General features: G+C 47.3%; 2 protein-coding genes across 2 annotated transcripts in view; both read left to right on the top strand.

Annotated features, from left to right (window-relative positions):
• SDHB (succinate dehydrogenase complex iron sulfur subunit B) overlaps positions 1 to 8,222 on the top strand; it is a 13,073-nt gene extending 4,851 nt beyond the window's left edge. Inside the window, exons 4-8 of the mRNA XM_006023221.1 lie at positions 480 to 616; positions 953 to 1,069; positions 3,887 to 3,988; positions 5,199 to 5,321; positions 8,007 to 8,222. Of these exons, the coding sequence (XP_006023283.2) occupies positions 480 to 616; positions 953 to 1,069; positions 3,887 to 3,988; positions 5,199 to 5,321; positions 8,007 to 8,054 (527 nt within the window). The 3' untranslated portion in view covers positions 8,055 to 8,222. The remainder of the gene's footprint in view (positions 1 to 479; positions 617 to 952; positions 1,070 to 3,886; positions 3,989 to 5,198; positions 5,322 to 8,006) is intronic.
• Positions 8,223 to 9,883: 1,661 nt separating this feature from the next.
• The window catches only part of ATP13A2 (ATPase cation transporting 13A2), a 37,375-nt gene continuing 34,737 nt past the window's right edge, over positions 9,884 to 12,521 (top strand). The window contains exon 1 of the mRNA XM_014519752.2: positions 9,884 to 9,968. Within this exon, the coding sequence (XP_014375238.1) occupies positions 9,959 to 9,968 (10 nt within the window). The 5' untranslated portion in view covers positions 9,884 to 9,958. The remainder of the gene's footprint in view (positions 9,969 to 12,521) is intronic.

Below are 12,521 nucleotides of genomic sequence, written 5' to 3'. Positions count from 1 at the left end.
TCAAGCTGAGGCTGTGTAATTTTTTTTATAACAGCTTCAGTATCTTCAGTTCCTCTGTTGTACATCCTCATTTCACTTGCTTTTTTGAGCAATGACAGCCACTGTGCAGAAACTTCCCTGAGCTGTTGATAGTGACTCCCAGGTCTTTCCTGAATGACAGCAACTTGACAGTGTACATGAGGAGTTTAGATCACTTGCTTCTAACATTTGTCAGCACTAAATATACCAGCTACTGTGCCACAGAGGAAATGTTTAGCCCTCGGTTTCTTTGCTCTCTAATTATTAAGTGATGATGGTTCTGGTTGGTTAGGTAGCAGCTATTGGGGAGATTGGGTGATTTCTGTTTTATCTTCTGCTGGGATAATGGCAGCAACCATAGTCTTAGAGATGAAATAATGGAAGCCAGTTGGGGATGATGATTTTAGGACAAGGAAAACTACTACAAGTGAAGCAGCTGATCTCCCTTCTCTCCCTCACAGGTATCTGTGGCTCGTGTGCTATGAACATCAGTGGTGGCAACACCTTGGCCTGTACTAAAAGAATCGACACCAACCTCGACAAAGTCACTAAAATCTACCCTCTGCCACACATGTACGTGGTGAAGGATCTTGTTCCAGTGAGTTCTGCATATGTTCTGATTTGTATAATGAAAGCTGACTGTGTAGCAGTCTGATTTTTGTAGTGAGGGAGGATCATCCCAAAATTATACATCCTTGTACATAATGGTTTTCTAAGAACATTTGACAGTGGTGTGTATCGAGGTGGAGTAATGTGAGTAACTAATTCCCAATTCTTCTGGCTTCATAGCCAGTGGTTAACCTGTGGGTGTTAAACAAGTTGGTATACAAAATTTACATTTCTGCCTGATTGTTGTGGCATAATGTTAGATCTCTCACAAGCACAAGCCACAATAAATAATGAATATGCCAATTCTTCTGTTTCTTAAACACAGGACTTGAGCAACTTCTATGCACAATACAAATCCATTGAGCCTTACCTGAAGAAGAAGGATGAATCCCAGCAGGGTAAAGAGCAGTACCTGCAGTCCATAGAAGATCGCCAGAACTTGGTTATTTCTCCCTTTTTTTTTTTTTTTTCTTATATTCCTTTAATTCTTTCCACATGAGAATTAGGTTAGATATTTTAATAGATGGTGGTCATGCTCAAGTGAGGGCAGTTCCTTAGATCAGCGGTTCCCAATCTATGGTATGGGTACCACCAGTGATGTACAGACAAGCTGTCAGTGGTACGTGTTAACAGATTTATTATAATTACTTTATATGATAAAAATTTGCTGGTGGTACTGAAGGTTGCATCCTTTTAAATTGGCAGTGTGGAAGCTGTCAGAGTTTGGTTCAGGTTGGAGTGTAGAATCATCTCCACTCCATGCTGGAATCTTGTTTTCAGAGAAACCGTATGCTGTGGGATCTTCTCCCTGGAAGGTAGTACAATGTTCTTCTTTGGGGTTATCTGCCCTGGGATTTTGCATGATGTTAGGACACGACCCTTAGGAGTCATGTTCAATAATATGATGTAAAAGGCAGCATAGGTGAGGAACTTAAGTCATTTGCCTGTACTAAGGCTTTCCCCCCACTTCCAAAGAGGCATGACAGCACTTTCATTCATTATGTGAAAACAAGGCACTCCAGTCCCTATCTGACACAGGTTGGCAAAGTCACCACTATATTCCCCAACCTTGGGAACAGACAAGGTAAAACCATTGTGGTATACTGCAGTTTGTCTCCACTAGAATTTTAAAGCAAGCTAGCAAACCGCTTAAACTACACTTTTTTTTTTTTTGCAATTAAAACAGCCACGGTATTAACTTGCATTTAAAATTGTTCCTGACCATAAATCCTGTGAGCCCCTGCCTCCTAACTTGGTTTCCAGGATGGTGTCAGTCTTTTGGAAGCTAATCTTTTTTCAAAACTAGAGGAGAGGGTTTGGTATTTAAAGACCCATTCAAGTATTTATAGAGTGGCTTACATTGCCAGCACATTTCTGTATGCATTTCCCTTGTGGCTACTGTAAGTATATTTACTTTCCACCCCTCCTTCCCCACTTTTGATGGATTTTGAAGTCAAAGTAAAATTCTGTATAGGAATATTTGCAACAGCCATAGCTGTGGACTGAATTTCTTTAAGCAGTGAAAGACTTTGGTTCAAACTGTAAATACTCTTTTTTTTTTCAAGGTAAACTACCAAGACCTTACTAAAAACATGTGAGAAGGAACAAGATCTAACTTTATAAAAGAATAGCTGCAAAACTATTTTTTACTGTGCATCTCAATTTTTTTTTTTTTTAAATTAAGCCATCATATGACTGTTAATAATGTCAGTGGTAGCATGAAAATACCATGACTATTTTTTTTTTTTTTTAGCAAAACCTAGAATTGTTCTGCTTTTGAGAACTTCCCATCCAGTGGTTTACGACTGGATTTAAAACTGAAAAGGATACAGTGGAACTAATTGTAAGATGACCAAGTGGAATACATCCTTTTCAGCTGTGTGTTCAAAAAAACTGTTAGCAGTTTTCTTTCCTAAACTGAAAACTTCATGTCCAGTGCTGTGCCAGAATTTGATTCTCACTTTCAGTATTTGTGGACTACTGTCTTCAAGATTTCTTATTTTGCATTATGCAAAATAAATATAAATTAAAAGTCACTAGACCTAACTTTATGCAGAACCACAAAGGAAACCTATTTTCTTCTAATCAGTCATTTCTAACTAATTGCTGGTAAAACTTCTTGCTCCATAATTTTTATCAATTAACTTCAGCTTGATCTGTATACTGTTTACGTCACCTTCTAGAAACTAAAGATTAAATTATTTGAAAAAATATAGTTTCAGGTATCTTGTATCCTTGTAAAAACCCATCTCTTCCTGCAGACCGATCTTATTACTCCTCTCTGGCAAATGTTGCCTGATTATTGTTATTCAGAACCTTTTAGCTGTGTAATCCACTACAAGCAGGTTTATTCCTTTCAGAGGAAGCCTGGGTGCAATGAAGTCTTGAAGCAATACTCAGAAATGTAGTTTAAATAAAATGGGGTAGCATCCTTTCACTTAAGTAACAGTAACTTTTTTTTTCTTGTCTTTCCTATCGGAGAATGTTATCTGACTTCTGTCTCTTGAGAGCTCCACTGTGCAATAATCGAGTGTGGAGTTTCTATATAGTTGTTCCTTCTAGTGATACATAGAGCCCAAAAGCCTTGCTGGGCAGTACTTCCCCTTCTCTTCTCATGGCCCTGGTTAAGAGACCCCAAGTACTGTGATCAGCATGGAGGTGACTGAATCATACCTGTTCATACAGCTTGCCAAACTTGTGATGCTCCAGAAAATCGTTAAAAGCTCTGACTTGAGTGCTTTTGTACAAAAGCTCTCCTATATTGTGGGTGGCGAGGGAGGGCAGGGCTGGCATGAATCCTTTGGATTTGTACACTCTTCCTTGATTGCTTGTGGGATACATCCTATCACATGCTAAAGTATCAGTACTTCTATTCTGTGCTGGCAGCTACCACTAATGCCTTTTCCTTGGTAACATTGCCTGGAGCTGTGGTTCAAATTCTGCATCCTTTCCTTTCCTTGAAAGCTTATTGGAGCCTACCAGAGACTAGCTGCTTGCGGGGAAATGAACATGGCTTTCTCTTGCACTTCCCCTTCTCTACTAGCCTAATTGTTTCCACTCTCAACAACAGGTCTGTCTTCAGTGCTAGAAATGGAGGGTCATAGTGTCCTGCTTCAGAGGGCCAGCTGACAAGAACTGTCCTTTGCAAGCATGTGAGAACTTGCACATGAGTTGAGGAAGGCAAATCACCTGTCAGAACAGTTGTTTCCTAGGTGGTCTTGCACTGCTGACTGTCTTCTCCTCCTCCCCTTCCCTGCAGGATGGGCTGTATGAGTGTATTCTGTGCGCCTGCTGCAGTACCAGCTGTCCCAGTTACTGGTGGAACGGAGACAAATACCTGGGCCCTGCAGTACTGATGCAGGTAAGAGGTGCTGATTGTTTAGTGAAGGGCAGAGAGCAAGCTTGGTAGGTAGGACTGGCTTTTCTGGCTCTTCCTCCTTTCTCCAAAGGTAGCAGAAATGCCTAGCATGCCGCCTCTTTAATCCCTTTGACAGGGGACGTGTTTACCACAGCAAAGGGGACTTAGCATGTGGCATCAGATATGTTAAAGAACAATTGTGAGAGCTCCCTGTGAGAGTGCCCCTCATTTCAGTCCTGCTTTGTTCACCACCTGTGATTTGGTTACCCACTCCTTGATTTGGGTCTGTTCACTCCTGCCTCCTTGGGTTGTGCTGACAGCACCGAGGATCCTCGGGTGGTCTCCCCACCAAGCACTAGTCAGGCCCAGGACTGCTTCGCTTCTGAGATGACAGACGGGTGCATTTGGTTCAGTGCCACCTTCAGCTGATAACTTATATTAAACTATATTTAATGTAGACAGATGGGTACTATAACAGGCCCTGAAATATACTACTTGGGTGTCAAATCCTGAGATAAGCTGGCACAAACTCACACTGGTTTGGTCTTCTGGATTATAACCACATTTACTTTGGCTGGTCTTTACTGTCCTATAGAAGGTCTTGTTCCTGGCCTGTCCCTTTCCAACCCCCAAAAGTGTCCTGACACCACAGTATGACCAGCTCTAAGACATCCCTTGTTAGGAAACCTGGAGTGAGAGACTGAGCCCTCTTGTATTCCAGTCTCGGCACAGAGACAATTCTAGTAGTGATGGGCATCTCTCTCACTTTTTCTCCTTGCATTTCCTTGCCTAAAGTGTAAGTGCATCTCGCTGAGCTATGATGAAAACCAGATTTTAAAGCGTCTTGAAATGGCCCAATTTTCAAGCGTTAAGTGGCTTTTAGTACATCCTGTCCATCATGCTACATTACAGAGCATATTCCACAAATGGAGAGAGCAAATTCATCACTTCAAGTGATGACAGGTCATATTAAGTATTGCAGTGTCTCCAAGTGTGTGTGTGATTTATATAATTGCTTTTAGTCACAAATCACATCCTTGATTCTCTGGCCTTCTAAAGAGAACAGTAAATGATCTGAACAATACAACATGTTAATGGCAATGGGTTAGATTCTGTACTGAAAGCCCTAAATTAAATCCTGCTTTTGATATGGGACTGTAATTACTTTGGATGTAGGAAAGGCAGCGTACAGTAACGATGCTCTGGGTTTCAGGCATATCGGTGGATGATCGATTCCAGAGACGACTACAGAGAAGAGCGGCTGGCACAGCTTCAGGACCCATTTTCCCTCTACCGCTGCCATACAATCATGAACTGCACAAAGTCCTGCCCCAAGGTGCATTCCCCACCCCCAAATCCTTGCTAGGGCAACTGGAAAGCATGTGCAGACCGTGTGAGCTGTGGGATGAGGAGGGAAAAGTACCTCTGGGTTTTTAGGCAGTTAGAGTGAGCACAGTCCCTTCTGACTGTGCCCTGGCCTCCGAAGTGCACTGAGCGCTCAGCAGCTGTGCTTGTGTGGAGATCAGCAATGCCTGCCACATGACAGACGGCGCACAGAAGCCCGTTGTTTGTGCTAAAGATTAACGACTTCTTTACTTATGAATGAGGGTCACGGGTGAGTTGTTTGGGGTCCTGTTGTAGAGGCTTTCAAACTGAGGTCTGTGGCCCATTGACTGGTGTATGAGCCAGAGAGTGTCTTGGTCAGCATGACTGGAAATCCGGAGGGGTGGGGCGTGATTTTTTTCCCCTCCCCCTAAAACACCCCTAGCAAAGGAGCTAATTAATCCTCCCTCCAACCCTAAAAGAGGGTGTGTTTTAGTCTTAGGAAATCTGCCTGTACACCCTTTTATCCCAGCAGAAATAGTCTGTGTCTGGGAGATGGGGCTGTAACAACAGCACGGGGCTGTAGTGCATTTGCACAATGGTGGTAGGGGAAGCCAGTTTCAGAAGGCTCCGAATCAAGGCTTTTAAAACACCAAGCAATATCTTTTACCCACACAACAAAGTAACTATGCATATTGCTGAAGCACTTGACAGTACATGTGAGAGAAGAGACTAGGGAGTTGGTTACACGTGGTAAACAGTGCACCGGGATCCTCTTACAAGGGTCACTGTTTCATTTTGCTAATATCTGACTGGATGAGATATTGAGTGGAATTTTCCAGATTTAACTCTGCATAAAGTCTCCATGCTGCAGTGACCCAGCTAGCTTCTATGGCAGACATTACAGCCAAGCAGCTTTGCTGGTCCTGCAAGCATCAGCATTCTCTTAACTGGACCTGGCTTACACCTGGAAAGGCATGAAATTCCCTCCTGGCTTTAGCAAACAGCAAAAGCTACTTCTAAGCAGCTGCTATACAACTGAAAGCCCTTTGCCCAGGTTGAGTGAGGCAGGTGCCTGAACTGGAAGCTCATAACTCTTGGAAAATAAGATGCTTGGGGGCCGCTGTCCTGCTCTGCATGTCTCCCTCGCTAAAACTGAATGCAGCTGTAAATATTACGTGATTCAGAATTGCATTTATGAAGGCTTTACTGGAATATAAGTGATTGCATACATAGGGAGGCAGGTCTTCAGGTGTTGTAAATTGATGTGCTGCTTCGGTTAGTATAAACAGCAATGGTTTCATCAACTTCCATATACCTAGCTTACAATGTGTATAAACAGTGTGAATGTCATAATGAAATATTGCATCAAGGCTTTGCCTTCGTGATGGATGTATATGATGTTGGTTAATAACTACTGTGTTTCAACCAATACGCTCTTATTGTTGGGTCTTTCTTAGAATCACAGAAAATGAGGGTGGGAAGGGACCTCAGGAGGTCACGTCTACCCTACTCGAAGCAGGACCAGCCCCAACTACATCATCCCAGCCAAAGCTTTGTCTAGCCAGGTCTTAAAAACCTCCAAGGATGGAGACTCTACCAACTGTCTAAATAACTCTTGATCATCTCTGAAGGCTGCACATGAGCTGTCTGACACAGTTCCCTGTTGCAGTCTCTCTCTCGGAACTGCTTCTCTCATCCCAGTGATAAAGCAGGCTGCTTGTTATTTCCTCCTCATTTTGAGATCAAGCATTCACTCAGGCCTGAGCGGGCAAATTAGGCATATCTGCAGAAGGACCCATAGCAGCAGCGGTGCGGTGGCTGTAAAACCCAACAGAAACCTCTTTTGGAGAAACCGAATGAGTTCTGTGCTAGAAGTGTTGTAGGGTGGTCTGGCTGCTTTGCCTTGAGAGTCCCACTCCTTGATTTTTCTCCTGGCATTAAGCAGAACACAAGACTCTACATCTGGACAGCTGTGAAATCTGGACACAGCCACCTTGTTAAACTGTTTCATGCTTCTCAGTGCCCCGATGGGGATTGAGTACTGTTATGTGCCAAGTTGACTAAAGGCCTCTCCAAGCAAGTAGGTGTTCTCATCAGTTGCTTCAGTGGCTGCTTAAGATGGGTCTTGCTGTATTTTAGTCAAATGGCAAGAGTTGGTGCCAACAAATCTCAGACCAGGACCAGGATATAAGTATTTGAACAGGGCCTTATCGGGGATCAGCATTTCAGACCCCACTGCTGAATGGAGTGGTGCTGGAAATGTGTCCGTTCCCATCCAGGCCAACACAGCCCTCTCTGACTCCAGCTTGGCTTCTCTCCCCCACGTGCCCCAACCCTCTACCTCAAAAGATGCAAATTCAGTGTACCCCAAGCTTCATCTTCTCACATTCTGGCAGCATCTGATCCTCTGCCAGCCAATCTTGTCCATAACTCCAATCTGTTCCCTGTATATACACCATTATTTTAAATATTGAAAGTGGGGCTCTATGCTGGACTCACAGATGGGTACCCACTTTCTTTCCAAATGGGCAGCAAATGTTGCAGCAAACACTGCCAGCTGACCTCATAGGGACCCCCTGTAACCAGTAGCTCGCTGCACCAGCCCTGGCCCTGCTCAATATGAGGATATAAAGGCTGTGATAATTTAATTTTCTTTGGCAACTCGCTGATCTTTTTTTCTCTCTCTCTCTCCTAGGGTTTGAACCCTGGAAAAGCAATTGCTGAGATCAAGAAAATGATGTAAACTTCAAAAGAGAAGGCAGCCAGCGCATGATGCCATTGCCCAGTCAAGGCTCTAACACGCACATGCCATACCGAAATGTAATTTATATCTGAAATCAGAGAACACAGTTCCCACAGGGCTTGTTTTTTTCTATTGCTGTGCACGTACAATAAATGTTATCAAGAACAAGCCACGGGTGCCTGCTTTCATTAACAGAACTGAACTAACTTTCCCCTCTTCCCTTCCGTCTCTTGGCTGAACAAGTAAATTCCAACTGGGATCTGAAGCCAGTTGTTTTTGGTGTGTGCAGCTTACAGAAGCATTAGAGTTAGACTTTGCTCCCACATTTTGCCAACCCGGTGCCAGAAGCTGTCAGTTCTAGCCTGGCACCGAAGCAGAAATAGTTCAAAGATGCCATTAATCTAATGTTCGTTTTGGTAATAAACTACCGCTTGGGTTAAAGCTGAGGTGGAGATTTTCGGGGAGGGTGTGTGTGTGTGTGAACAGAAACGAAGCATGATGTGAAGATTCACCAGCCTAGAGACTTCTTAAGTCCAGGGGAAGGCTCTTCACTGATTTCAGTAACTGAGCTGAGCCTGGAGTGCCCGACACAAGCAGAGGAAGGGAGTAGAAGCACAGGAAGTAAACACCATTTCCTTTTAAACGTGCATGTGGCACGCTTGTTTAAACATTGCAGCACGTCGCCAAACAAAAGAGGCAGCAGGGAAGGGACTTTTAACACATCACTGCCCATATATGAAACAGTCATTTCTCTTTAAATCTCTAAAGTATGTACAATATAACGTGAATTACCTCTTTTCTCCAGTCTAGTCCAAGCTGATTTTGTGCCCCAACAGGCTTACTAAAATACAGTGCCATCAACGTAGTAGGTGCTGGGATGTCATTCAGACCGGTGCAGGAAGAGATTTGCTTGCTGCTGTTCTGCTAAGAGGGTCGTCTTGAATACGCTGGGTTCAGCCCCATTTGGGTGGTGTAGCCTATAATCCTCAGTTTGTTCAACCTCACTGCAGACCATACTTTAAAAGATAATACTAAAATATATATATATATGTCGACTTCCTGAATTCAAGCAGGTGATTGTGAAATGGCAGCAATGGTGAAATAAAGATAACTGAAAGAACCAACCACAGGGGTTCTGTTTTGTTGTGCAGCGGATTGGACCTATAATGCAGTTAAATGTCATAGGAGCCAAGGACTTCGAATTTGCTGTGCATCCAGCTCAGCATGGCCAATGAGAGATGGCATGAGGATTTATTCCTCTCCTGCACTGCTAGGATTCACAAGACAGACCCAGAGCTTTCCCCTAGGAAGCTGCGGGTATAGAAAATCGGGGGTGGAAGGGCCCTCGGGAAGCAGGACCAGCCCCTGCTACATCATCCCAGCCAAGCCTTTTTTGTTCTCATCTTTAATGGAAAATAATCCCATCAGCTAAATCTATTCCAAATCCGTGTGAATCACTCGAGACCCAGGTGTGGCTCTGCCAGCATCCCCCACCTCCCAGCCAAGGCGGCTTCAAAACCTCCAAGCATGGAGACTGCATCACCTCTCGGGGGAGCCTGCTCCAGTGCTTCACCGCCCTCCTAGTGAGAGAGTTTCTCCTAAAATCCAACCTCAACCTCCCTTCTTGCAACTGGAGCCCATCGGGTTTGCAGACAGGATTTGCAAGGCAATAGGGGGACAGAAACTCAAAAAACAAGCCCTGTGCTTTGCTGTCCATGCAGGGCTAACGGGGAGCCGGGCTAGTCCCAGGGATGCTCCGGTCCCTGCCCGAGCGGGCGGGGAGGACTACAGCTCCCGGCAGCAGCAGCGCGGCCCTTCCGCCTGCCCCGCCGGGGACCAGCTGAGCCAGGCTCTTTGTGTCTGCGGCTCCGCGACCCGGAGCTCCCGGCTGCCGCAGCCCGGCCATGAGCGCAGGTGGGTCGGTGCGTGTCCGCCTGGGTCGGGGCATGCCCCCTTGGGTCTATGCATGCTCCGGTGGGTGGGTGCATGCCCCCCTTGGGTCTGTGCATGCCGCGTGGGGTTGGTGCATGCCCCCTAGATCTATGCATGCTCCAGTGGGTGGGTGCATGCCCCCCCTTGGGTCTGTGCATGCCCCGGTGCGTTGGTGCATGCCCCCCTGGATCTATGCATGCTCTAGTGGGTAGGTGCATGCCCCCCTTGGGTCTGTGCATACCCCGGTGGGTTGGTGCATGCCCCCCTGGATCTATGCATGCTCCAGTGGGTGGGTGCATGCCCCCCGTGCATGCCCCATGGGGGCTCACAGCTGGGCAGGGATGCAACTGAGACCCCCAGTGCTGGGGAACAAAGAGTGGGGGGGCCCCCATCAGCCCAGCTCCTCTGCCAGCCCCTGACTTCTGCATGCTACTGGGGATGCCCGCTGGGATGCAGAGTTGCCTCCCTGCTGGGCTCCCATCACTCCTTCCCAGCGCCTGGGAAGCTGGGGTGGGGGGGATATGTCTTGTGCCAGTGAACTGCCCTGGCAGGAGCCAGCAGAGCACAGCGCCCTCGAGGTCTGGGGGATAACTTGGCTTCGTTCCCCTGGGAGCAGCTGCAGGGTTCGGCCGTGCTGCGGCAGGGGTGTCTCGGAGCTGTCAGAGCAGCCCCCCTGCGGGTGCCGGCTTCGAGGGCAGGCCAGGGGGGTGCTAGGGACCAGCCTGAGCTGTCCTGGGTGTGAGCGTCCACCTGGGGCTGGGCTGGCAGGCCTGGGGCTGGAGAGCGTGTTCCAGCTGCTCCCCTCCTAGCGCCCAGCTCTGCCTATCTTGCAGGCGAGATGGAAGTGACCCTTGCCAGGCAGCTTAGCCCAGCTCCTGCCGCTTTACACCACCGCAGGAGGAGCTGGAAGTGGTTGAGCGGGGTTCCCTGCGGGTTTGCATCTCTTGCCTGGAAAGCCCTGCCAGGGCGGCTCTTCCACACCCTGGCTCTCTCTTATCTACAGGCAGCAGCGCCTAGCATCAGGGCTTCCAAGGGCAGGTTCGACAGACCTCCGAGATGGTTCAGATTGGGGCAGGGATTGAGCAAAGTGATGCCTTGAAGTCCTTTCCAGTCCTATTCGACATAGTCACAACAGCGTAAGACCTAGTGTGGCTGCGTTCGTGCCGGTTTCCCATTCTGTGACCGTCCCCTTGGTCCCTGCCTACGGCACAGACATTTAACCAGCTTTGTACATTGAAGTTGTGGCGGATGCAAACCAGCTTTGCTGGTGTTTGTCTTGGTTGGAAGAAAAGCAGTCAGCTGGATTTTGGCTCCTAGTTTTTAAAAAGCCTGGGCATCAATAGGCTCCTTCTATAAGTAATAAATGCTGAAACTTTTCTTTCAAGACCCTTTTAACGGGAGAGAAGCCGTGCGCCTGAAGACCCTTGTTCACATAGAGCGCGGGTCTGCAGCGGACGTGGGGAAGTGAACGATGCTTGGAGCAGTGTTGAATGCACCGGGATGAGAGAAAAAAAATACAGCCCCATCGTTTGCCTTGCTTGGCATCACAGCTGCGCGGGTCCTGGCGCTGCAAGTGGTGTTAAGCAAAGAGACGGCAACCCCGACCAGGAACCAGCAGCTTTTGTGGGGCTTGGTCAGGATGAGGCCTGCTTGCGACTACAGGGAGGGTGGAACATGTTTCCGGGGTTTGCGAGTTTTTTTGGTCTTCACAGCACCAGGAGAGAGCTTTGCCCCCAAAATGAGGGCTGCCCTTGTAACAATGGCATCTTCCTGTGCCGATCGGGGCAGCTGTGCCAGTGTGACGGGAGCCTTGACTGCTGTTGCAATGAATATGTGCACTGTGTTCCCACCCCAACCAACACACCTCTATAAAACCCAACTGTGACAAAACTGAAATTGGTTTGGGGAAGGGAAATGACTGTGCAGTATGGACTCCTTCTCTACTTCATTACAGGTTTCGGTTCTTCGCAGCCTTGGGCACTAGTTTGCATGTGAGCACTGAGGTGTCTTCATTAGTTGCCTGGGGTTTCACAGGCACAGTTAGGGTTGTTGGGGGTTTTTTCAAATGTGTGACTACAGTTATGATAAAGGGGCTGCCTTGCGGGTGAACTCGTTGCTTTGTTCGAAGCAGGCTGGGTGAATGCACTCGGAGAGAATGATCTCCAGCAGCTGCTGGCTTGGCTTGGAGGTTCACTGCAAGCCTTGCTCGGGGTCAAGGGATTGGCCTTACAAGCTTTGGGGCAGTCGGAGGACTTGATTGTGCCAGCTAGGACCAGCTATGGAGCTGAAAGTCCCGTACAGACTCCCCATCTGCTGTTTAGCCAGTGCAGCTCAACCCCTGGCTGTTCCAGCTGTGCATCCAGCTGTGGCCTAGCTAGTGCATCTCGGTGCTGGGGGGCAGCCCTGCGATCCCAGCCAGGCGTGTCAGCAAATACATTTCAGCCCTGCAGGACTGCGATGCTTCCTCTTCCAGACTGGGGGCAGCGAGGGATGCTAAACTGTGCGCCGACTTTGAGATGCGGAGCTAGCAGGAAG

This window comes from Alligator sinensis, unplaced genomic scaffold, assembly GCF_000455745.1.
Source record: "Alligator sinensis unplaced genomic scaffold, ASM45574v1 scaffold512_1, whole genome shotgun sequence".
Taxonomy (NCBI): Eukaryota; Metazoa; Chordata; order Crocodylia; family Alligatoridae; genus Alligator; species Alligator sinensis.
The sequence above is the reverse complement of the archived record's forward strand: the minus strand, read 5'-3'. Positions and strand labels throughout refer to the sequence as shown.